Source organism: Aplidium turbinatum, chromosome 11, assembly GCF_918807975.1.
Source record: "Aplidium turbinatum chromosome 11, kaAplTurb1.1, whole genome shotgun sequence".
Lineage (NCBI taxonomy): Eukaryota > Metazoa > Chordata > Ascidiacea > Aplousobranchia > Polyclinidae > Aplidium > Aplidium turbinatum.
Genome location: NC_137482.1, coordinates 8,606,237 through 8,632,726, shown reverse-complemented (window position 1 = coordinate 8,632,726; position 26,490 = coordinate 8,606,237). Strand labels below are relative to the sequence as shown.

At 38.2% G+C, this 26,490-nt stretch overlaps 1 protein-coding gene across 2 annotated transcripts; it reads left to right on the top strand.

Moving 5' to 3' along the window:
- Positions 1 to 6,408: 6,408 nt before the first annotated feature.
- Positions 6,409 to 18,038, top strand: LOC145779811 (histidine--tRNA ligase-like). Of its 2 annotated transcripts, none has more exons than XM_082591459.1 (10): positions 6,409 to 6,574; positions 8,520 to 8,729; positions 9,224 to 9,319; positions 9,488 to 9,610; positions 9,922 to 10,032; positions 10,561 to 10,750; positions 11,163 to 11,290; positions 13,861 to 14,052; positions 14,932 to 15,114; positions 17,600 to 18,038. In XM_082591459.1, exons 1-10 carry the CDS (start codon positions 6,488 to 6,490, stop codon positions 17,831 to 17,833), a joined length of 1,554 nt encoding a protein of 517 aa, XP_082447585.1. In that variant the 5' UTR covers positions 6,409 to 6,487; the 3' UTR covers positions 17,834 to 18,038. The 2 variants fall into 2 exon arrangements, with proteins under 2 accessions (XP_082447585.1, XP_082447584.1); XM_082591458.1 differs by lacking the exon at positions 6,409 to 6,574 and adding an exon at positions 8,208 to 8,406.
- The last annotated feature ends 8,452 nt before the right edge of the window (positions 18,039 to 26,490 follow it).

Below are 26,490 nucleotides of genomic sequence, written 5' to 3'. Positions count from 1 at the left end.
GTCATAAGAATAAGACAATCGCTGTGAGCCTTCGCATCCCCTTTTTTAGATATCGCTGGCTTTTGAGACAGGGCCAGTTGCGAAATTTTTTTCCCACGAACTTTTTGTTACTTCGCATAGAGCAGGGGTTCCCAACCTTTTTTGCTGCTCGTACCCCTTTGTCAGGTCAGAGCATTCTTCGTACCCCCAAAAAAATTCTAATTGATTTTTTCAGATATACATTGCTAAATTAAATTGCTTTTATAGCTCAACGTTAAATCGGTATTTCGCACAAAAAATGCAAAAATTACAAAAAGAAATTAAACATCAGTTATTTTGTTTGTCACTTCTCAGTGAGATATTTGTTGCTGCTTCATTGATAAAATTCGCTCAAACGATGGTTCGATTTTACTCAAGGCAACACGTAAATCATCTTCCAGTTGCAAACGATGTCTGTACTTATTCTTGATATATATCATGGTCGAAAAGCCACTTTCACAGTAATAACTTGTTGAGAAGAGAATTAACACTGTCATAGTGTCATGGCTTCTATAGCAAGACTTGGGAAGGCTTTCATAGCAACACACCAAAAATCTTCAAACTTTGATTTGTCAAATGGCAGTTTCAATTTTTGGCAGCTTTTCATTTCGATGATGTTCTTCAAATTATCATCATCCGACATTTTTGTTAAATCAAAAAGAAATGGATTTATAATCCAATGCTGGAATTAATTCAATTCAACAGCAGAAAAGTAACCATTGAAAGAATCAACCAGCATCTTCAAAAATGGGAAATAACTTCATTTTTGACATTTTGTACCAAAGAGTTATTTGCAATGTTATCAAGAGAAAGAAAATTAGCAAGGTTTACATTTTCAATGCTTCGAGACCATAGGGATAGTTTTAGCTTGAAAGCTTGAATTGTTTCACAAGCTGTAACCACATTTATCTGTTGACCTTGAAGCGACAGGTTTAGCTTGTTTAGGAGATGCATGACTTCAGAAATATAAGCCACGCTCTGAACGAATTCATCACTTTCAAGTGAGGCAGCCAGATTAGAATTTCGATGTTGTAAATACAACATGATTGTTTCTCCAAGTTCAAAAAATCGTGACATCACTCGACCTCGAGATAGCCACCTTACTTCAGTGTGGTACAGCAGAATGTCGTGTTGATTTCCGATTTCGGCACAAAAAGATTGAAAAATTCTGTGACTCGTGTCACTATAAAATCAGTTTGAAAAGCTGCTCTGTAGCCCAAGGATCTTCGTACCCTTTGATGTTCAATCTCGTACCCCCAAGGGGTACGAGTACCCCCGGTTGGGAACCCCTGGCATAGAGCTTATATTAATACAGTGTGAATGCAATATTTTTTGTTGGCGTGTTTGGTTCAGTGGTTTCATTTTTTGCCTTATGTTCGTGAGGACAACGGTTCGACGCCCATCGAAGTCAATTTTTTTTCTTTAAATTAATTTTTGCAGTGTAGCCTACCGTACAAAAGCATTTCAAAATAAGTAGGGTTAGGGTTAATTTTTAGGGCTAGGGTTAATTCTTAATCAATTCGGAAAATCTTACTTTTAAAGGCATACTAAATGAAATTTTCAAACGGGAATTAAGCATTAAAATGCGTAAACTGAACATTCAAGAATACATTTCAAAAAAAATTACCGAAAAAAATTTGTTTTCAATGGCGCTGGCAAGGCCCAAAGTCCAGTGTTTCATTTATTTTCATTTTTTTTCAAAATGACCAAAAAGTGCAAACACAGCTTGAGAATACGTCACAAAAGACAGCAATAACAAAAGTCACGTTACAACATCTGATGTTCAGATCTGAGGTTTTGAGCAAACTGTCTGATGTTTTGACGTTGAAATCTGATGTTTTGATGTACATACATACATAGCAGTGGCGTACCGTGACCACTTTGACAGGGTGTTCAGTGACGGCAAAGCAACAGCGGGGGGTCTGGGGGGCCTCCCCCAGAAAAATTTTAAAATTAACATTGAATTTGGTGCGTTTTGAGAGCATTTTCAGCACAAATTCTGAACATGAACAGAACTGACAAAAATAATGTTGTCGGAATGGAGAAGAATACAAAATAGATATTTATTTGACAGCGCCTATTGAATGAAAGACTTAATAATATCAAACATTAAGTTGCATTTCTAAAGTCACATAATTCAGTTCAGTTTTTCTTTCCGACCATCAAAACGAACAATATTACTTGCCATAACACAGCAGGAGTCTGAAAAAACGCGAAAGTTAAAGCGTGCTCGAGATGGAAATGATTTACTTCATGCAAGGATTAGGCACGGTCGCAACACCTTGAGAAATGTACAAGCGAATTAAAAACAAACAGGTGAAAGTTAAAACAAAAAACAATAGCAAAGCAACTCGATAATAAACAAGAAAAAAAAGTCGATTGCTATGTTGGTCGGCTGTACTTTTATCCGCCGTACTACTTAGTAAAAACGAAAATGTTTAACACCTCGACTACAGAAGGAAAATTCATTTATAGCATAGAGCTAGATGAAAGAAACAAGAGTTAAGTTTGGCAAACAAAATTGCCTTGAATTCTAGGAGGCATCTACTTTGACTGGAAATACCATAAAACATTTGCAAAAGGCCTTTATTTTAGCTAAAATCTGCCTAATAACTTACTTTTGCAGTAGAAAGCTATTTTTCTGCCATTACCTCACATCAAATTAGCTTACTTTGATGTCTTTTCACAAACATGTTTTGATGTCATTTCAACAAACATTTACTGGCACTTGGTGCATAAAAAACATTTTATCTTATCTTGTTTCCAACTCTGATCACCTCAAACTCTAATCCAACAAGCTAAAACTTGCTATTGCCTGGGATTCCCCCAATGACGCGCCAAGGTGTTCAGATCAGCGAGTGAACAGCCTGGCTGAACTAAAACCATTGCTGTTTTCGCTGCCTTGTGACGTCATTTTTCTTAATTGTTTATTTTAAATAGCACTCGCCAAGCTGTCAGTGCACACCCAGCTTAAAGGTAATGACCGAAAAAAATTAAAGGCAGTGACCTCAAACGTTGGAGTATTAAAATTAGAAGGGGACGAGTTTTGCAATTGAAAAGAAAGCAATCAGCATGCAGCAAGATGTTAGAATATCATGAAAGTAAAGAACATCGACAACCGATGGAAATTTTCTTTTTTTCTGGATTTCTTGGGGTGTTCAGTGAACACCTTGAACACCCTGAATATACGCCACTGATACATAGCCTACAGTTAAATCGCCGGCAGTAACAACTGTTCCGTGATTAGCTGATTGCTCGTCTTTTATTACGTAGACTGTACAGTCGCACGCTTCGCTGCTCAGGCCCATTCTGGTTTTGAAAGCTCTGACAAAAGTAGGCTACGCGCGGAATGCTGATCAGACCGCAATAGGGCAAAATTTTATTGAAAATTGTTTTATGGTAGCAAGTTAAACACAAAGAACGTGGAAAATCACCAAGTCAGGTTTTTCCTTTAGTAGCCTACCCCTTTAAAGTGACCTGAATCAATTTTTTTTTCTCAACTTTTTAAAACTTGACGAGACTAGGTGTGTCTCTTTAGGCTACGTTATTTTTCAAGTTCAATGTTTAGATTTGAACCTGGAGGGAAAAAATTGGCTGCTGACTTTGAAAAATTGGTAAAAACGGTTACGCGCGCCTCGCAGTAACCAGTAATGGCTACACTTACAGAAATATGCAAATGAGACAAAAAGTTCGTGGGAAAAAATATTCGCTGGCCGGTTATCGAGATTGACAGAGTGAAGTTTCGATTATTGATATCTTGTTTCTAGAGAATTATTTCATCCACTAAATACCGCTGAATAGAGAGCAATCCTTAAAATGCGTTGCTCAAGCCCATACCCCGAGAGTCGAACCAGCGCCGCTTGATCTTAAAGCTTCTTCGATCCTTCACGAAGTTTACTCGCTAACCAACTGAGCTGTCAGGGTCTAAAACTAGTAATGAGACTTGCTCAGGATGCGAAGCAGATTCGAAGTGTGTACTATTTATCTGAGTTGTTTTTAGATCACTTTCAAATGGAAAAAAAAAAGAAGCTTGCAGTCGATTTGCTGTAAAGTATTAGTTTTTGTGGTTATGAAAATTAATGTTTTAAACCTTTTGGATTAAAATCTTTTCCTTTTGCTGGTGCCAAATCCGCGTGTTTACTTTATCGTTTTTTTCATTTTTGCGCCAGCAATAAAAAATAAAACTGAATTGGATTGTAAAAGATCAGTGTTGATGAAATGGAGTTGTGTTTGGAGAATTTGTGAGAAAATTCATTTTGTGACATTTGGCAACACTTCTTTTTGAATCATTTTAGAGTTATTTAAAGGAAAAACCTAGAACATCACACAACTCCTGTCTTTGTCATGAGTTACCAAGGGGGGGTGGAGGGACTTGTATACCAGTCCCAGGTATACAAGTCCCCCCCATCCCCCTTGGTAATTCATGACATCTAGTTTTCTTTTTTCAATTTTCTCTTTCGCCTTAGTTGTGTGATGTTCTAGACGTTACCGTTATTAACAGAATTGCCAATTTAGCATACTGGATGCCAAATTTCATAGATTTAGCATAATATTTTGTTGTTTGGCATGTAAATTTTGTGTTTGGCATATTTTGAGTGAAGGTAATAAATTTGAATAAAAATAAGTAATTTTGAGCTTTGAATTCGGAAATGTATCACACTCACACATTACGTGAATAAATTTCTTTTTGAAGTTGATTATTTGTAGTTGGTGCAGTTTGCACAATTTATGATAGTTCTAAATATTTTGTTTGAATTTTCAATTGTTTCTTATCTAATTTTGACCTTGAATTCTTGCGTTTTTAATTTGGCATATTTTTGTCTAATTTTTCAGAAAAATTTGGCATATTTAGGGCTTTAAAATCTGGCAACCTTGGTTGTGAAACCATGACCATGATGAAACTTGTGAACTGCGGTTGGTCATCATGGATTCATGGTCAGTGCTTCCACTTTGAAGGATTTTATCCCGAAATCGGGATTTTTCAACGCTTCGAAGGATAAAAAAGGGATTTGAAGAAAAAAAGGATTTTTTAGGGATTTTTAACAATTTTACAAGGAATTTTTGTCTTAAAAAGGGATTTGTTCTTTTTAGCAATTTTAAAGAAAATTTTATTCATATTCCCTTTCAAAAGTTCTAAAAACGACTGGAATAACCATGATCAGCTGGTTTCCATCGTCACTCGCCATCCGGAACCCCTCTTACTCCCTGAGTCCCTGTCCCATCCTCGCCTTTCTACCTTTCTATCGCTTGATTTCTTTTATCGCCACTTTGGGAATTGGACGTGATTGCAGACTGTAGTGAGAGAGTTAGTTCTCAATTCTTTGAGTTAAAATTAGGTAATCCGTTGATTTACAGTTGAAGTTGAGTAGCAATGACAAAGTTCACTGAGGTTCGACGTACAGTTAGGTATGATAAGCTTAGGCTAGTGATATCTTTAGTGCTAGTGATATGTTTAGAAAAGTTAGTTTTTGCCTATGCTAACTGATGGTGTCATAATAATAGACTAGAGGCTATGTAGTATGTATACAACATGTATAGTCTACACAGTCAGACTGAGTCAGTATCATGAATAGGCCTAGTATCCTGGAGTTTTTCGTCAGTCTCAAATGATTGTGAAGGCGTTACTGACAAGGGGAAAAAAGAGATAGCCTAGCCAATAGTGTTAAGTTAGCGGCTTAGCGCATCAAGGAAAACTAAACTAAACACAAAAATAAATTTGTTAATGGATGGATAATTCGTTGAAACTGGACATTTACCACCTGTACATTTTTGCTGTTAGGGATAGGTTAGGAAGTCCGGGTAGGAAAGATGAGAGTGGTAATTGGTAAATGATGTCCAGGACTCCAGGTGGTAAATGTCCCAGAACCGACTAACTGACAAGCAGTTTTTTGGCTGAACAGTGAACAAAGGAAGTAAACCATGTTATTGTAAAATATGGGCTGCTTTTGTGCAGCCTACTGTTCTAATAAAACAACGTTGCTTCGACATACCGTACCGGTGCTACTGAATAAAATCGAGATTAAAATAGCTTTAACTGAGATTATAATAACTTTAAAGTTGTATTAGCACCTTTTTTAACCTAAATAACCTCGCCTATGAAGGAAATTTTGAAAGATTTCCGACTGAGGAAAAAGGGATTTTTCAGGACAAAAAAGGAAATTGAAGAGGATTTATCAATTGTCAGAAGTGGAAGCACTGTTCATGGTCGTTACTGGTTGTGGGTCAGTTACTTGCTTGGTCGATGTTGAATGGGACAAATTCTGGCTTTGCAAGTGCAAGGCAATGGGCCCTGGACGGGAAAGAATTGGTGGCCTCTCACCGAAAGTAGTTCCTTTTATTGTTTGAAAAAGTGTCTTGGGTTGTGATTAACATGATTTTTTTGCAGACTTATTTAAGAACTGTCGAATGTGTAATACGGCACTCATTTAACTGAATTTTTCTGCATATTATCTTCAGTAAATTTGTTGTGATGGATCTACCATCTATTAAGGAAGAGATTCGAAAACAAGGTGAAATAGTGCGTCAATTAAAGTTGGAAAAGTCAGATAAAGAAAAGGTATATTTATGTATTCTCTTGGTACATTCAATGTTATGCCAATAGCCAATTTGTTATTAGAGACAGGCATCCACTACATTTAAAGTAGCGCTCTACCACTACATTTAAAGTAGCGCTCTACAGCTTCCCAACCAAGAAAAGTCTCTCCACCGCAGCACTGGAAGGAATAGGGATGTTATAGTTGATTAACAGACGTTTTACCTTGGCATTGGGAAAGCTCAAGGCCTTGAAGGCCTCATTACCGAAAAAAGGACAAGTGACTTTTTTTTCGGTAATGACATTTTTCCAATCCGAACAACACACCAAAAAATTCATACTTGTAGTCATGACTGGTGTTAGTGTCACTCTTGTTGGTATCAAAGTGGCTGGGTGTTTCCCACAATAGTCAAATAATTTCTGTCTTGATTCTTTTAATCACAGTTTACATAAAAAATCTCCAATTGCGAGTCATCTTTCTTTACGTTAAATTGAAAAGCAGCGGGAGTGCGACTAGAAGAAATCTAGCGGCGCTACAAAAGTAGCATGCTATTGCCCACCTCTGTTACTGCTGTGTGTCTCCTGCCTCTCCCCCTGATAGCTCAGCTGGTTATGCGCCTGATTTCGTATATATACAAAGAAACGGCAAGATCAAACAATTGGTTTATCTCTTGGAGCTGCTCTTTAGCAACTCATTCTAAGGACTGCTCACCGTTCAGCAGCATCTAATAGATGGAATAATTCACAGACAACAGCACTTCAACAAGCGACAAATTTCACTCTGTCAATTTTGGTAGTTGGGCCTGCATCAGTGGTTCAAAGCCTGTACAAGTGTACATGTACAAGCATGCAAAACTACCAGAGCTAAGCTCTTATCAGAAGTTTTTTCCGTCTGAGGAAAGGATTCCCTCTTTCAATCCTTACAGGCTATTGATATCTGGTCAATGCCGCTCACTGTACGTTTTATACAACAGCCAATCTCCAGTGTGGGCTATGTAGAATCTCTACTGCCACTGTGTGTAGAGTGTACCTGACATTTTTATGGAGAACTTTTTGATTGAAGTTTCAATAACCAGTTTCTTTGGTCACTCACAAAACAGCAAACAAGAAAACTGGCAGCAGCACAAGGGAACATGAACAAGATTAAAAACAAAGCTATCAGAAACAATAAGTCATATCAAAGATGTCATTGACACAGCAGCAAATCTACAATAGTAATTGGCGGAACATGTTGCAAGAATGACAGACAACAGATGAACCAATAAAACCACAGAATGAACATCAAGCGAAAGAACTAGAGGGAGACCGAAAGGAAGATGGTGGGAAGACATTGAAGAAAATATTGGTATCACCTGGATAAAAACAGCCAAAGACAGAATGGTGTGGAAACATATCTGCCAGCAGTGGCATGACTGGTTGATGATATTGAACTAGTCTTTTAATAAAATGTTTAACTGTTTATATCATAACAACAACCATTATCCTTAAAGTTGTTAAATTAACACACTTGCACCACCGCTTCATGTAATGTGTTTAACAGTTAAACTTGAGTTTTGATCTTCTATTAACTATGACCTGAACAAAAATTCAGATTTATCACTTCTAATTACACTTTTGTTCAATCCTTTGTTTTACAGATATGTTATCACTCAATAAGTAATATTATATATATTTATGCTCACTGTGTATATGAAAGTTCCAATGAAATGCAGTGGTGACCTATCATGAGTTCAAGTGCTAATCCAAGCTACTTGTTTAGTCTATTATACCTTAATTTGTGTAAGACATGGAAATATTCCAGCCACATTTCCAAGCTGCATTATAGAACCACTTCAGTGCTTGCAACCACCAAAAAGGTTAGAAGTTTCTGAATGATAAACTTTTTTCAACAGCCATGCTTACTTATGACTATAAAGTGGAATCTTTAATCAGAAAAACAGACAATTGTTTATTTGTGTTTTGTTTTTAGATTAATGAGGAAGTCGCAAAGCTTCTGGCTTTGAAAGCCCAGATTGGAAATGGCAAGCCTTCATCTCAGTTCGTATTGAAAACTCCAAAAGGCACAAGAGATTATGACTTGAAACAAATGGCCATTCGGGAAAATGTTTTTTCTACTGTTATTAAATGCTTCAAGCGTCATGGTGCTGGAACAATTGATACACCTGTTTTTGAGCTAAAGGTACTGGTATAATGTTTTCTATTTTGATACTCCATATAATTTTAATATGTCACAAACGTATCAATAAGATGAATATATGTGTCGCAAGAAATGTAAAAATATCAATGGCACCTTCTTCACTTGACTTCAATAATTAATCAATTACAAGCTATTCATGTGCGGTACCACATTTGTGTTGTTAATTTGAATTAAGTCTTGACTTCACAAGCTCACATTTTATCATTTTAATATTGTAACTTATTATTATGTTTTTTATTTGATGGAAAGTTTTTACATCAACTTCACCCTCACTGTTGTGTTGGTTTAATCAATTTTTGTAGATTTTGCAAAAATTCAATTGTTAAATCATTCATTAAGAGAACGCATGTACTTGAGTAATGAGTAAAGAGAACGTGTCTGGAAGCGAATCTTGGTAGATTTGCAAATTTATGAAGCTTTTAAACTTCTGACAGCTTGAAGTCATGCAGTAGACAACTTTAATTTTTGTTTTTTAGGAAACTTTGACCAACAAATATGGAGAAGACAGCAAGTTGATTTATGATCTGAAAGACCAAGGTGGAGAAATGCTTTCACTGCGATATGACCTAACAGTGAGTTACATTTGCTTGTTGCATCAGAAATACAGTACCGTACTGTCTGTATTTCTCTATGCAATATGCATGGGCAATTGGGCATCAATCTTCTTGACATTTTTATTCTTTACTGTAAATGTGACTAAATTGCCAAAACAAATCTAGCTTAATGTGATATGTTTTCAGGTCCCCTTTGCCCGGTACATGGCTATGAACAAGTTGCAAAGCATTAAACGATATCACATTGCGAAAGTCTACAGACGAGATAACCCAGCAATGACGAGAGGAAGATACAGGGAATTCTTTCAGGTGACTTGAAATTGCGTTTGCACCAAACGCCGAGTTTAAAACATCTTGGTCTTGGGATCATCTGGGGATCATAGTAGAAGCGTTCACGTCGCAATCCCTGTCAGCACACTACACAGTAGTAGCTGCGAATTCTACTAAAACTTCTAAAGAAGATTATACTATCTACCATCTTGGTGAAACGATGAAATGAAATTTTTGCGTTTTTCGATGGAGTTATGAAGATTTGTCTGCCTTGCAACATCGAATTTGGGAGCATTTATTCATTTACATTTTACACCGCAATATTGATTGTGTTCGTTTGTTTTCAACAGTGCGACTTCGACATCGCTGGTCAGTATGATTCAATGATAGCTGATGCCGAGTGCTTAAGAATCGTCTATGAAATTCTTTCAGAATTAAATTTAGGAAATTTTGTAATAAAGGTAATGTTGATTTTGAAGTGATTTTTTTTGTGTAGCTTCAAATTGATTAATTCCTGATCAGCTTAGTATCATCATGTGCACATGAGAGCTCTTAAAAGTACTTCAAAAATATACTTCGTGTTAGAAGCGTTTATGTTCTTTGGAAATCGATTGTGAGCAATTGGGTAAGATAACAGACGTTGCGCCGATGTAAACTTGGTTTCAACCAAATAACCTGCCTTTTACACATCATTCCAACGTCGCTTGACAATTTAAAAACGACAAAGTTTTGACAAATCTCAAGGTACAAGTGATTACATCAGTTGCGGTGGGAAGGCGCAGCGGATAAGACGTTGGCTTTCCAATAATGCGAACTTGGTTCGACACCCGGCTTAGCTGGTTGGGAATAGTTGTTTAAGGAAAGGCGGCCCAGAAAAAGGAACTGGCCACCCTACTCTCGTCAGTGCCGAAGGCCTAGTGATATAAGAATCTTATTTTATCATTCCGCAATATCTGAGTGTGGGACTACCGGTTTACATATCAATTTAGGTGAACGACCGGCGGATATTAGACGGTGTCTTTGCTGTTTGTGGATGCCCGGAAGATAAATTCCGTCAAGCTTGTTCTGCGGTTGATAAACTAGATAAATTACCCTGGGAAGATGTGCGGGCTGAAATGATTGAGAAAGGCTTGACCGAAGACGCTGCCGAAAAAATTGGATCTTATGTTAAAATGGCAGGTATTATTTGTTGTGACTTCATAACTTGGTATGATTTAAAGTACGGCTGCAGAACTCCATATCTTCATGCAGTGGCAAGTGTGATATATCAAATTGAGATGAACAACTGAACTGAGATCAAGTACTCCACTAAAAGTTTAAAGCTAGCATCAAATTTTATCATTCATTGCCAAAACTATTTTTTTATGAAAATTTAGATCAGCAAACTTTTATAGCTAATGGCGAAAAAAATTAAAACTTTATGTCAGAGTTTCATTTCTTTCAACGCGCACTGATTTTGACACGTCCAGAAATCCATCTTCCAAATTGCGCAGGCTTTTATTTCAACGCTTTTTATCCGAAAGCTTTTATTATGATACATATCAACGTTTCACTACCAAATCAGTTTATTTGTTGTGTTCGTTACTTTCAGGTGGAAAAAGGTTAGCAGAAGATTTACTTTCTGATGAATTGCTGAAGACGAGCAAGACTGCAGTTGATGGCCTAAGTGACATCAAGCTATTGTTGGAATATTTAGATATATTTCAAATCATTGACAAGGTGAGAATGAATATTTCTTATACCAACTCAACGTGACTAAAAGTAAACACAAACCTTAGGAAGTACGGTACCGTCAGGGGCGCCGGAACGATTTTTGACTGGGGGGGGCAAGATTACGAAAAAAGGGCACTTTTGTTTACTAAAAGGCCAATTTTTTTTCAAGTTTTAAGATAAGATATAGCGATAATGCTAATCTATCAGCTCACTATGTGTTGAGTAATGATAGCATACAAGTATCCGGTATGCAAAGAAGGGCATCATGCTATGTTATAATAGGCTTGCCATACGTCCCGGTTTAGCCGGGACAGTCCCGATTTTAAGACCTTGCCCGTTGTCTCGCCCGGTTAACCAATTTGTTCCGGAGTTTTCAATTTGAGATTTGCAAAAAAAAATTCTTGAGCGAGTCATCACAATTCTTTCTCAAGTAGGTCTGCGGAAAATATCAACAAAATGTTTCAGAAGCAAATGATCAACATCGACTTCTTTTTCGATGAGCACGTTTTGGTAAAGAAATAAGATGTCTAAGAGTGAGAGGAAAGAATCATGGCAAAATGCAACGACATCTCTTGAACAAAAGTAAACTTTAACAAAAACATAACCATTCCAAACTTTCAAAACCTTGTCGAGTTTGCGTTTTGTTTGCCTGGGACATCAGCACCAGTTGAACAATTTTTTTCAATTATGAACAATATGTGGTCTGATGACAGAGGCCAAATGCTAGAACAGAATGTCAAAGCTCTCCTCACTTGCAAAATTAATGTTGATTTGACATGTAGTGAATTTTATGAAAAGATAAAATCTAACACTGTAGCTTACTTTCGAAAAAGGTACTTAGCACAGAAAAATATTATTAGGCCTGATTCATGTGCTCATAAATATTGTTAAGTTCCCTTGCTTTCGTTGGAGAAATAGGCTTAAATATATTGGTAATTTTCCCATATTAAATAATTATAGTTGCATTAAATTATTTTGTATTAGGCCTACATTAAGATTATTTGCAGTTTTATATGCGTCCCGGATTTGCATTTCTAAAAAACGACAAGCCTATGTTATAATGATGTAACCTACTGTCAAGCCTTAAAGCAGCCTGCGGCCATGGCCGCTAAGTAGTGCTTGAATGACCGCCGGTGCTACCTCCTCAATCGGCCAAGTTTGGCCGCCAGTCTCTTCTAGCCAATTATTTAATTTCGCAATAGAATGATCGTGGATTAACTGTCGAAAATATGTAGTGTCAAAGAGTGACGCAAAATTAGATCAGCGCGTCATAATCGCCACTGTTGCATTGTGCGGGAATATTTGTTATTGCTGGAATATATCCATCTGCAATCAGCCGATCAACAGCGCTGTAAGTCTTGTTTGTAATTCCCGATGTATATTTGAATAAAGTCTTAATCGAAAGTGCTAATTTACATCGGCTGGCAATATTGTCGTTTTTATGTCGAATCGATGTTGTCGGACATTGAATCGTTGTTAAAAAGGAAAACTAGGTTAGTTGACATCCGAGGGGAAAACATTTTATCATCCTATTTTGCAAAAATTCTGCTTCTTTTAGTAATGTCCTTCACATCATTGAAATACTTATTTTATTACCTTGCCGTCATCGTCAACACATGTCGAACGTTGCTTCTCGTTGCTAAAAAGAATTCTAGATGAGTGGCGAACTTCTTTAAAATCAGTCACATTGGAGACACTCGTGCGAGTGTCGTTAGATGGTCCCGCAGTACTGGATTACAATCCCGATGAAGCAGTTATTGCGTGGTGCAACGATTCTATTGTAGGACGTCGCCCAGGCCCAGACTTCAACAACGCTAAGTGATGATTTTAGCATTGTTGCAAGTTTAATTCTATTTACTTGTGCTATCGTTATTTTGTATTTTGGCCTCCAAGCACGCAGATTTGGCCGGCGAAAAGGAGCTCCCGGTAGGCCACGATGGCTGCCGAAAAAACAACGAATTTTAAGGCGAAAAGCAGAAATTGTTATTTTGCAGAATGTGCAGTAGCTTACATGACTTTAAAACGGCACCATTGCCCCCCCTGCCCCCCCCCGCTTCCGGCGCCCCTGGGTACCGTACTAAGTTACAAAATATTCTACGTTCTACTTTTTCAAAATTATTGTATAATAGATTTCATTTCTGTCTATCGTTACTGGCCATGATAAATATATGGCCAAGATAGATACTTCCATGCTAAAGGTCTGATAGTTGTCTTGCATTCACACTGAAATTTATTACTTTATCTGCTTGCTTTTTTGATGCAAACACGTAAATGAATGCTAAAATGCGTACATTTTAAAGTAACAACTAAATATATCTACACTCCACTTCTGTTTTATATACCTCTTAGCTAACCTGACAGGGGAACAACGATACGGTCTATAAGTCAGTTGCCATCTGTAGGAATGTTGATTTAGTTTGTTATTTTTAAACACAGTTACGTCATCATAATCGAACCAGATTCTAGTCTCTTAAGCCAAGAAAACTAACTCTCATGCTACTAGATAGTACACTGACTGGTTTTTGAGCCTTTGGAAATGCAATTTACATTTTCATGTCGTTCAACTTCATTTGTAGGTCTCATTTGACTTGAGCTTAGCCCGCGGGCTAGACTACTACACCGGCGCGATATTTGAAGCCATCCTCACTGGCGCGGCTGCTGGGAATGAGAAGGAACGTGTCAAAGGAGAGACCGTGGGTGTGGGCTCGGTCGCTGGCGGCGGACGCTATGACAACCTTGTTGGCAGTTTTGACCCCAAAGGAAGATCGGTGAGATTGGATTATCACAGTCTTGCATTAAAGCTGGAATCTCGTGGCAGGGCTAAAACTTAAAAATAGAGTCGTAGCCACAGGAAGCAATCGCCCCCCCCCCAAATATGTTTTAATCCTTCAATATTACAATGTTTTAATACCATTATAACTCGTGTTGAATGACGTTTGCCCCCCAAAATTTTCTTTCTAACCACGTCACTCCTTGAAAACAGTTTTTAGAACTTTTGTTATTAAGACACAATGTGGTGATGTGACTTCTATAAAAAAAATAATACGCAATAGATAGGCTACCCACAAGCTCATGACTTTCTCTGATCAATTTTATCAGTTGAACTTGACAATTGCCTCCCTAAGACACACCAAAGTGACTTTATACACGGTGTATTTGCAAGTTTGGATTAATGTAGACCAGGGGTTCCCAACCTGGGGGCCATGGCCCCCTAGTGGGCCATGAGCCTTTTTCAAGGGGGCCATTGAAAAATAATAATTTTTTTAATTTATCATCTCTAAGTCCTCTCCAACACTATGGTATATAACAAAAGAAATAAATTAAAATTTAATAAAAAATACTGGTACATTTTGCTCAAATCTTCATGAAATGGTCTTTACCGGTTACTGTATATACACAAGTTTTTTAATTAAAATGACGTTTCTTAACTTTTTCAAAAGGTTGAATAAAATAGGGGGGGCCATTAATCTTTCAAAATTTTCAAAGGGGCCACGGTGTAAAAAAGGTTGGGAACCCCTGATGTATACCTACACATCATCGTTCTTTGTTAATTCACCCCCTCTAAGGCTACTTGCTGGATCTGCCCCTGTTTCTATGTGTGCATCGGACATAAAAAGCACCTCTCTGAAGGATTGTATGTTGGTTAGGTTCCATGCGTTGGGGTTAGCATCGGAGTGGAGAGAATCTTCTCCATACTTGAAAATCGCATGATCACGGATGGCAGCAAAATGCGAACAAACGAAACCGAGGTTTACGTTGTGTCTCCACAGAAGAACTTTCTTCTAGAGCGTATGCAGATCATCACTGAACTTTGGAACGCTGGCATAAAGGTCATTAGATTATTAATAGCCTACTTTATTCAATTATTACTCGAGAAATTGTACACACGAAATAACTGCTCTATTGGGGTGGTAACTAATTTGCTCATGATATTCGGGATTATGACCGAGACAGTGTGTTGACTCTTGGGTATTTTTGGAATAACGAAACACTTTAAAAACTTACATTGGATTACCAACAACTTTTGCTTTCAAAATTTTAAACACAACTTGATAAGCGTATAAAGTTGAAAGCCATGCAAGTATCCTACTATCCTATCGTGTTGTAGCGGACCACAACTAAGAAAGGTTCGCCATTTTACGGAAACCTCAACTGAAATCTACTTCCCTGTTTTGTTACACAGACTAAACAAAAACAAGCCTGACATTCAAAATGTCTTTTTGGAAGGCCATCAATTCATTACCTTATCTAGTAGGGTGTTTCATTTTTTCACCATTTTTGAAATTCAAAATGCCTGGGGTCCCATCTGGTGGTATTTGGGGTAAAAAGTTTACACCGCAAATTTTTTTCAATTATGACGTCACATTGAGGTGGTCCACGAGGTTTAAAATTTTTGGTTTTCAAAATCTCGAAATTTGGCCGTATCTCCGGAATCGCTCACCATATATCGACAAAATTAGTATCAAAATGCGCAGAAGGGTCGGTTTTCTATACCTGATGTAGAGAATATTAAGATCTATCTGCTTCAGAAAAAAAGTTATTTCAAAAAATCTGATTTTCGGTCTATTTTCTTCTGATGAACAGAGATCAGGTGATCAAGATAAAAGTTTTTCTGTGTTTTTCCATCTTGGAAGCTGCTATTGCGTAATAATAGTTCTTGTTCGTTTTGCAAGAGATGAAATAGTAATTTGAAGGTATTACTATTATAATATTAATGTAACCGTTGAGGAAGAGGTATGCTGCTCACCTGCTTTAGATTAAGTGTCATTATGGCATTAAGGTCAGGTATTAGTAAGTCGATGCAAAACTTCATGGAATTGGAGAGAAATGTGCTTCCCCTGAATTCAGATATAGCCAGTCACTATTTTTACTTGAGGAAGAAAGTAGCCGAAACTAATCCTAAGTTTTTGAAGAAAATACTCCATTTCAAAGATTTGAAAGATGAACTGCTGAAAGATGTAGTTGGCATATGGAACAAAGCTGGTCTTCCAGTGCTTAGCAAACAGAGAAACCTAGCACTTCTGGCATACAATCTGCCAAAGCATCGGCACTACTATGTTTGAAACAAAGAAAAATAAATGAAGTAGTTAGATGTCTACACAGTAGCGAAAGCGACTCTGATGGTGATATAAATTGGGAAGATGATAAGGAATACGAGCCTCTGAAACCAGCTGTTTGGGGAAAAGTGTACAAGAAAGTACATTCTTTTTCCATAAATGATAGAAGTTGTGTACTTGCTGATCGTAGGATAACTTCGGTACGCCAGCAGTAAGATCTTATGAGGTCGGTTCTTGGAAAAGATCAAGTAGCTGCAATGCTGCATCACCTTCGACAGTATACCGCAAACGACAAAAAACGAGAGAAAAATCTCTGATGGAAAATGAGAACTTTCTCAACTCAGCTTCTGCTCAACTCAGCTTATGTTATGATGGGCGCGTTGTCGATCAAATAGATCGATACGTTTCCTTGGGCCAACTTGTTGATGATAATGGCATGAAGCACGAAGGTGTGCTTGCTGTTAAATCTTTTCCCAAAAGTGTGTCGGTCATTGCAGAACTGATTTTTGGCACCATCATCCAGGAGGCTTGCAGAGTTCACCTATCCCAATATTCAGTCATGGCTGATACGACTGCTCTCAACACAGGAAAAAAGTCCGGAGTCAATACTCGACTGGTCAATTATTTTAATGGTGAAGTTGGTCATGATATTCATACCCTTTAATGCATGTTCCACATAAACGAAATATATCTTTCCCATGTCATTTCTTTTGTGGACGACGACAAGAAGAGTCCCGGAGCAATGCAAGATGGGGCTTTGCTTAAGCAGATATCAAGACTAGACAAGCCCAGTACTGAAACCTTAACACCAACTATTATTACGCAATAACAGCTTCCAAGAGTGGAAAAATACAGAAAAACTTTTATCTTGATCACCTGATCTCTGTTCATCAAGAGAAAATAGACCGAAAATCAGATTTTTTGAAATAACTTTTTTTCTGAAGCAGATAGACCTTAATATTCTCTACATCAGGTATAGGAAACCGACCCTTTTGCGCATTTTGATACTAATTTTGTCGATATATGATGAGCGGTTCCGAAGATACGGCCAAATTTCGAGAATTTGAGGCCTAAAAATTTTAAACCTCGTGGACCACCTCAATATGACGTCATAATTGAAAAAAAATTGGGGTATAAACTTTTTACCCCAAATACCACCAGATGGGACCCCAGGCATTTTGAATTTCAAAAATGGTGAAAAAATGAAACACCCTATTATCTAGTGTTACACTAATCACAACGTGAAATCATTTTACAGGCGGAAATGGCGTACAAGAAAAATCCAAAATTATTGAATCAGTTGCAAGCGTGTGAAGAGCGCGGTATACCGTTGGCTGTCATCATCGCGTCTCAAGAAAAGGAGACGGATACTATCAAGTTGCGCTCAGTGGCTACACGAGAAGAAGTGACTTTGCCACGATCGAAGATGGTCCAAGCAATACAGGCACGCTTGCGGAACCTGCCTGAAGTAAACAGCTCTGAAGCAACGTAGACAGAAATTCGATTCCCAATGAGCAAAATCGGCCCTTACGTTGGTTCAACGTTTGCTGACGTTGAATCAATCTAAAAGGGAAGGATTTTGTAAGCTGGGTTGCTCACCAGGCGAAGAGCGATTGAATGTTCAAGTTGCTGCTAGTTTTTTTGTCGTTCAATAGTCATTGTAAAGTATGCCATTGCAATAAATTATGTCCATGGAGCGTGTGGATTTATTACCTGTAATTAATTTCATGAAGGAACGGCGTAACATCGTCAAAATTCGTCACATGTAAGACAAATGTAAACTTACATTCCTAGATTGACAAATTTGCATTAAAAATTCATTATTTTAGGTATCTTTTAACCACAATCAGTTTTGCAAGCCCATTACGTTTTGCGCGTCGTAACAATTTCGGTTAACTTTTCTATATGTACTACACTAACACAAGACTGACAACTTCGCAATAATGAAAACACTGACCACGAAGTTGTATTATACCATACTTTGTTTTATAAATAAAATGCTGTATACTTTAGTACATAATACCGAACACAACCAATACCGACATGCCGTACACAATACCGACATGCCGTACACAATAAAGTCTTAAAAGGCAAAGGAGATCAAAACATATTTTTTCGTTCTATTACCGGTATTTGAGTTTAAATATATTCCGATGACGACGTGTGGTGGACGACTGCAGCCACTTAGAAAACACACCGATCTGGTAACACTCAAAGAATAAACTTCTTCTAATGGACTTGTGGCTGAATAAACTAAAAAATTCAGTTTTTATACATCAACCAATGGATTTCATGTCTTAAATGATGGTGTACCAGGAAATAAAAATAACGTACGGTAACCTACACGATGTGAAAAGTGACACATGAAAAGCTATATTTCAGCTAATTCTTCAAAATAAGGAGCTTGAAGTTCTGTAACCCATCGATGCATTGCAAAAATCACAAATTCATCTTACTGATGCCTTTTGAACACATTGCTTTAATGCAAAAAATTCACGTTCACAGTCGCCTTTTCGAAGATTGTCCCATTCGCTGACACAAGTTGCATATTGTATTGCTTCTTTGGAGCAAGCTTTCACCTTCATCGGCAGTTCTTTGTGCAGGTAATATCTAGCTTTAGCAAAGCTTTTGGACATACCAGGCATGGTTAACATTAGTTCTCGACACAGAACAACCACTATGATAATGCACAAGCCAAACAGTCCATTTGCTACCAACGATACTTAAAGAGCTGAAATATAGCAATGCGTATTAATTCCTTATCAACATACCGTACTTTATAATATACATATACTATTATGTGCCTTTGCATCATGCGGTATTGGACTACTTAATCAAAAATACGATAACATTTGCTATTTGTGATAATATGATAGTTTTATTCTTCAAACTCATTCAACTGAAACGACCAAACATGGCAACTGTTGCATAGAGCTGACAAAATCACACTCTGTTGAATCGGTTATAGGCAAATTGTTCGTAAGCAATTGTTCGTAAAACAATTGTTCGTAAACTGTTTTTCGTAAAATGAAATCCGTAAAACAATTCTTCGTATACATCAAATTTTAACTGCATGCACGAAAAAATGCTTTAGGAAGAATTGTTTTACGAAGAATTAATTTTACGAACAATTGTTTTACGAACAATTGCTTACAAACAATTTGTCGGACACCGTTGAATCACATCTATTTCTAACCCTAACTATTAATAAGTATTCAACCTATTTCGCCCCTGAACACTTCATCCCCGAAAACTAGGCTAAGAAATGTATATATCTATACTAAGCCAAAATTTGTCTGAGTAAACTGACGCAAACAAATGTATGATAATGATTAATTAATCTCAAATTCCAACATCATTGACAACTTTAATAACTAAACTTTCAATTGTTAGTACCGGTAAACTGGGGTGACTAAGGCATACTTTTGAACTTAATCGCCCCTGGAAAAATTGTAAGTTTAAATCAAAGGTTTTAGGATCAAAATGGGGGCAAAGGTGAATACTAGCCGTACCAAAAGTTTTGAAATCATATGACTACTTTTGGGGAATTTATTCCTTTTCTTTTAGGGATGCCTTAGTCGCCACGGCATGGGGTGAATAAGGCAATTTCGTTTTTATCACTTCTTTTACGTAAGTAGCGCAAGTACACCTCACGTTGAGGTGTCTAAGGCATAGTAGATGCAAAAGAGATGTTTAAAAAGATATGTAAGGGTCCGAAATGTGTATATAATGGTCCAAAATGTGTACGGTATATATCCGGAAAGGTCCAATAGACCGATATATCGGTACATATCCGAAGAGGTCCAAAATGTGTACCATACGGTACAGTATATATCGAAAAGGTCTAAAATGTGTACTGGAGTATATATGTGTGTACGGTAAGGTATATACCAATCTAAGTTGTACGGTACTGGTATTATGTTACTGGTACTGTGACCCATAAAAATCCATTATATGATGTGCCTTAGCCACCCCATTCTTAACCATGAAAACTTAGGTGACTAAGGCACCCCCCCAATTTAAATTTTAAAATATGATTTTCAAAAAAAAAGTTTTTGTGCCTCATATGATGATTAAATCTTCTTCTTCGTCGTATGAGCTGTTCTTCTGGACTATATGTTTGGGCATGATGTCATCAGCCACTCGACAGTCTCGTCATCTAGGGCCTTCAGTCCAAGCGCTCCATGTGGTGGTTGATGGATTGGGCAGTCATGGACGACATGATCTACTGTCTGGTCTGTGGCGCCACACTCGCATCCCGGTGAGGGAGCCAGGCCCCATTTGCACATGTCTGAACGAAAGCGACCGACGCCGGTTCGTAGGCGGTTAAGCCGGACCCACGCAAGTCTTGCGAGGGACATTCCCGGAGGGTGGGGATCGACGTCGGGTAGGAAATCACGGAGTCGGGAGGTGTTGTTTTGCCACTCCATGTTCCATGTGTAGTTCGTCCAGTGTGCCGCACTTATTCCAAGATCTTCAACGTTGTTCAGAAGCTGTCGTGCGGCGGGCACAAATGGGCGTCTTGATTTCAGTCGCTGCTGTCCTCCAGGTAGGCGCTGGAATGTACTGTGGAGGAGGTGGTCGGGGTCCAGTGCGCGACGAGCAAGGGAAATCATGGCTCCTTTACGGCGAAGCTCAGCAGGTTGGATGCCTGCAAGGATGGGAAGGCAGTCCGTTGGAGTGGGACGCAGGCATCCAGTCACAGTGCGTAGTGCGTCATTGATGGCGGTGTCAATGTGGCGGGTGTGAGAGCTGCGGCACCACACTGGTGCGCAGTACTCAGCGGTAGAATGGACAAGGGCCAAGGTAGCTGTGCGAAGGGTTTTCGCATCAGCTCCCCAGCCGGAACCCGCCAGCCGCCTCAAAAGTGCAACGCGCGCAGATAGTTTTTTGCGCAGTGACTCCAGGTGTCGTCGGTACGTGAGTGACCTGTCCAGGGTTACGCCGAGGTAGGTGGGTTCGGCGCAGTAGGGGAGGTGTTCGTCATCGGTGGTAATGTTGATCTCACGTTTTGCTTCCTTGTTGTTTAGGTGGAAGGCCGCCGACACTGTCTTTGCCTTGCTGAGCTGTAGCTTCCATTTCTGGAGATATGTTGATATAGTTGACATGTCCTGGCTTAGGTTCCTCTCCATTGACTGCCAATCTCCGGCTGGATGCAGGAGAGCCAGATCGTCTGCATAAGCATACTTCCTGGAGATGGTGTCAGGCAGGTCGTAGATGTAAGTGTTAAAGAGGAGGGGAGCCAGGACAGAGCCCTGTGGGACGCCGTTCCTGAGTCGACGTAGTCTACTTCGTCGGCCGCTACCGGTGGAAAGGGTAAAGCTGCGGTTTTGCACAAGTTCCATAATCATATGGACCATGTGCCTGTCAGGAAAGAGACGGAGTAGTTTGCAGGTAAGGCCGCTGTGCCATACAGTGTCGTAGGCAGCCGTGAGATCGACAAACACGGCGCCAGCCTTCTTTTTTGCCGAGAAGCTGTCCTCGATGTCTTGGGTCATCAGGGTGACCTGGTCTACAGTTGATCTTCCGTGGCGAAAGCCGGCTTGTTCCCGAGGGAGCTGAGGGTCTATTATCGGTTCGACACGGGCGTAGATAAGTCTTTCGAGTATCTTGAAGGGGATACAGAGCAGAGAGATGGGGCGGTAGCTCTTCGGATCCCCTGGGGGCTTCTTCGGCTTTGGGACTGCAACCACTAGGGCTCTTCTCCAGATTCTTGGGATGCGCAGGTGACGCAAGCAGCAGGAAAGGAATGCTTTTAACCAGGACCTCATAGAGGGGGCAGCTTGGAGTATTAGTTCCGGGCATAGGTGGTCAAGGCCCGGGGATTTGCCTGGCTTTAGGTGCTGGAGGGCGGCTTTAGATGATTAAATGAAGATATATAACCTTTACCCAACTTTGAAAATGTAATAGAACAGAGTGCAATTGCCAAAGTTTGGTGATATCAGTCAGAATCCGTCAAACTCCAAAATTGATGTCACTTTTCAAATAGACTTCACTCATCCAAGAAAAATATCCACAATTTTTTTTTTACTAAATTATACTCTACTACAACATCAGTTTCCTATAATAACTTGAAAAATCTACAACTTTGAAAGAAAAAAGGCATTAGCACACGTTAAAGTACCTCAAAACATTTTCCTGGGATGCTGCCTTTGTCACCCCAGGATGCCTGAGTCACTCCGGTTTACGGTACTAAAATCTTCCAAGCTATTTCAACTTCATTGTTTTCCACTTAAAATTGGAAAGTGCAAGCAAGTAATAAGTGGGCCTATGTAATTCTAATTTCTAGTGGTATATACAATTCAAAATACTTTCAATCATAGGTTTCAGATTAGCTATGGCAATATAACATGTTTAATGTTCATTTATATAACATGACATAAAATATAGCTTAAATTTCTTCTGTTTGCTTAATTTTTTTGGTTCTCCTTATTTCAACAAGCCTTTTGCTGTTGCATTAATTTGAAGCGAAAAGAACTTAAGTGCAGTAATCAGACTATTTGTTTACAAAATGTAGATTGTACATACATTCCTGAAGTAATCGTTAGTACTGCAAACTCCGGGACTAACTTTATTTAAGCATAATAAAAAAATATACATACATACGATAAGTAAGGACGTTAGGGAGTCGTACGTATAAGTTCCCAAGGATGCAACCTGAGTCGTACCCTGAACAGTTCGTACCCTGAAAAAATTGAGAAAAAAATTAAAAAAGCCAAAATAGCACACGGATCGGTGTTTCCGCTTAACCCTAACCCTAACTTTAAAATGTTTGCGGAAACTCTGATTAGCGACTTCGGCTTTGTTGCAATCAGCCACTCCGGCTTTGTGCTATTTTTTCTCTTGATCTTTTCAGGGTACGAACTGAGGGTACAGATTGTTCAGGGTACGAATTAGGTTGCTCCCGTTCTCAATACCTTCTAAAGTTTAGAATCTAAACGGAGCTAAAGGTAGTTCCATACTCAGTTACTGAGCTTTGGGGATTGAGAAAATAAGGTTCTCATTACACTAGGCCTTCGGCACTAATGAGAGTAGGATGGCCAGTTCCTTTCGCTGGGTCGCCATACCACTATGCCTACTACTCAACTTATGACACCCTGCTCCCTGGGTAGCAGTGAGCAAGATTTATCAACAACCAGCTTATGTTGGGTAGGGCTACCATATGTCCTCTTTTGGGAGGATTTGTCCTCTTTTTTCATAAAAAATGAATTGTCCTCCGAGGACACTTGAAAATGCTCAAATGTCCTCTTTTTTGCATTGCTATCATTTCCAACAAGGTTTTATTTTTATGTGACCTTGGCAAAAGCTAAAAAAGGCTAAGCAACAATACCAAAAAGGAAAAGTATATATGTTTTCTGTGAGCTGTGGCAGAAGTAGGCTATCCTTGTTTAAGAAAAGTGTTTATTGACTTTGTAGTTGACAATACCAACATTGCTTACTGTGGATATGGTGGATACGTTTACTTCTGTGGCAAACGAAGGCAGTGTTACTCAGACCACTATAGTTTCATTTTCCGAGTTCACATCCTTTGATTGGATGCTTATTGCTTGTGCTGTCTTACACCAAAGAATAGGATAATGCTTTTCAGCGGTGTGTGGAAGCATCTGTCAGAGAAAAATGTTGACATTGATGATGTTAAACTGTTTGATCTATACCAACGCTAGTGCAATAGCTAGCTAGCATGATAGCTAGCTTGCATTAGCTTTGTTTAAATGATGGCACATTAGAAAATGGACAGAATAGTTCAAATATTGCAGAACTAGAGATTTTTTTAATGAATTGTTAAAAATCGACCAATTCTTCATCTGCAATAAGCTATGGCTCAAAATGCAAATGTAAAACGCATGTTTTCTGTGGAGAAAATCAAATGAACAGCAAAATGTTCCTTGACTGAATCTGATAAAGAAATGTGTTTTTTTTTTATTTGTCACTTTTGCTACATACGCCTATAATCATCTAAGAAGATGTAAAAATTGTTTAAACGTAAAAATCTGCTGGCATTTTACTTGCTTACTAAACTTGTCCTCTTTTTGGGTGATGAAAATATGGTAGGCCTAATCTGGGATTGCTGGGTGTCAAACTAGGTTTGCATTATGAAGCCATTTCCTTATTCGTTGTACATCATCCATGCTAAATTTCCTTAAAATCAAAACTGCTGGCCTCTGGCATAAGCTGAATTCAAGGTGAAGGAGATTTGTAATTTGTTCATTTTGTTATAAAACACCGCTTCACCTTTTCAGTTTTCAATTTCACCTTTGACCTGAGATAGAAACTTTAACATGGTCATAGATTTAACAAAGCGCCAACAAAGTGTACACATAAGCGGCGAGGAAAGAAATGTGGTTATCGAAAACGAGAAAATAAATAGGTAAACTAACAGTGGAGAAAATAGTACATTTATTTACCCATTTTCATAAACCAACTCGTTTTTTCTTTCCGTTTATGCTTTTGTTTGTTAAATATATGGCCGTGTTAAAGTTTTTACACTGAGCTATTGGGGAAATGGAAAATCTATTATTCGCATGGAAAAAGATTTGTCTAAAGGAATTGATATCAAGCGTGGAGTACGCCAAGGATGTGTACTTTCTCCATGTCTTTTTAATTTATATACAGAAATAATTTTTCGATCCATTGATGATATGAGAGGAGTAAAAGTTGGTGGCTTGAATATAACAAATTTACGCTATGCTGATGATACTGTTCTGTTGGCTGAATCACAAGAAGATCTTCAAGAAATATTGGACAATGTTAACTCAATTGGTAAAGAATTTAATATGAAAATTAACGCTAAAAAGACCAAATCAATGATAATCTCAAAATCACCAGACACTTCAGTAGGCTACTCCAAATTATAATTGACAACGAAATTATACAAAAAGTAGAATCTTTTTCATATCTTGGTCATTTAATAACTGAAGATGGGAGATGTGACCATGAAATTCTTAGACGGATAGAAATTGCAAGAATTACATTTGGAAAAATGAAAAATATTTTAACCAATCAACGTTTAAATTTATCAACTCGTCTCAGGATATTAAAATGCTATATTTGGTCGACCCTATTATACAATTCCGAAACTTGGACAATGTCACAAAAAATGGAGAAACGGATCGATGCCTTCGAGCTCTGGACATACAGGCAAATGTTAAAAATTTCATGGAAACAAAAGATCACTATAACGATGAAGTACTCTCCAAATTCAATTCAAGCAAAATGCTCTTACAAACAGTCAAAAAAAGAAAATTGAAGTATTTCGGACACACAATAAGGCAAAATTCATTACAAAGATCATTAATAGAAGGGAAGATAAATGGTAAAAGAAGTAAAGGCAGACCAAGAATGATTTGGACAACAAACATCACAAAATGGACAAAATTAATTTATGAATGTGCAGTGCGCACAGCTCATGGTCGAGAACAATGGCGCATTGTATCCAACCCTCCATACGAGGAAGGAACAAAATGATGATGATGATTGGGGAAAGTACTTTTAAAGGGGAAGTACCAAAAAGATGAAACCAAAAATAAACATTTCTTTATTTTTAAATTACTAGACCTGTTTGAAGCATAATAGAATCACTTTCAATACAATAAACACAAGGCTTTGATGTCGATTTTCTGAAATAAGTAAACTTGGAGATGGAGAAAAATCACATATAACAATCCATTGTTGCAATAATCTACATTTGTCCATGGCTAAGATTGGACGGAAAATACGACTCATTCCGCTTCTACTGAATTCCACCATGGAACACCATAGTACTAGTATTAGTAGATGGTAGGTCAACTCCCAGGTACATCAGGTCAATTTCAAATTAAATTCCAATGACACCGTCAACCAATCAGAACATGTTCAATTCAAGTGGCTACCGTCCAATTGTAAACCTTCTGTAGCTTCTGATTGGTTGAAACGCTTCCATTTCAATATGCACAAATGAGATTTGGCCTCTCATCGCCTACAAATATGGTTCCTGATCAGGTCACTCTTGAATGTCTACAAAGCACCAAATAGAATGCCATAGAAGCACTGGACGAAGCTACATTGACCTGATTTTTCATCACCTGCACTGAAGCCTAAACAATCTACCTCATAGCCTACAAAAGATTTAATTTTTTTTTCACCTATGAAATTTTTCTGCGTTAGCCACTG

Coding starts and splice junctions, on each gene's coding strand:
- LOC145779811 (XM_082591458.1), top strand. CDS start 8,275: ATGAGTTCAAGTGCTAATCCAAGCTACTTGTTTAGTCTATTATACCTT. Junction 8,730..9,223: donor CACCTGTTTTTGAGCTAAAG/GTACTGGTATAA, acceptor TTTGTTTTTTAG/GAAACTTTGACCAACAAATA. Junction 15,115..17,599: donor TTTGGAACGCTGGCATAAAG/GTCATTAGATTA, acceptor ATCATTTTACAG/GCGGAAATGGCGTACAAGAA.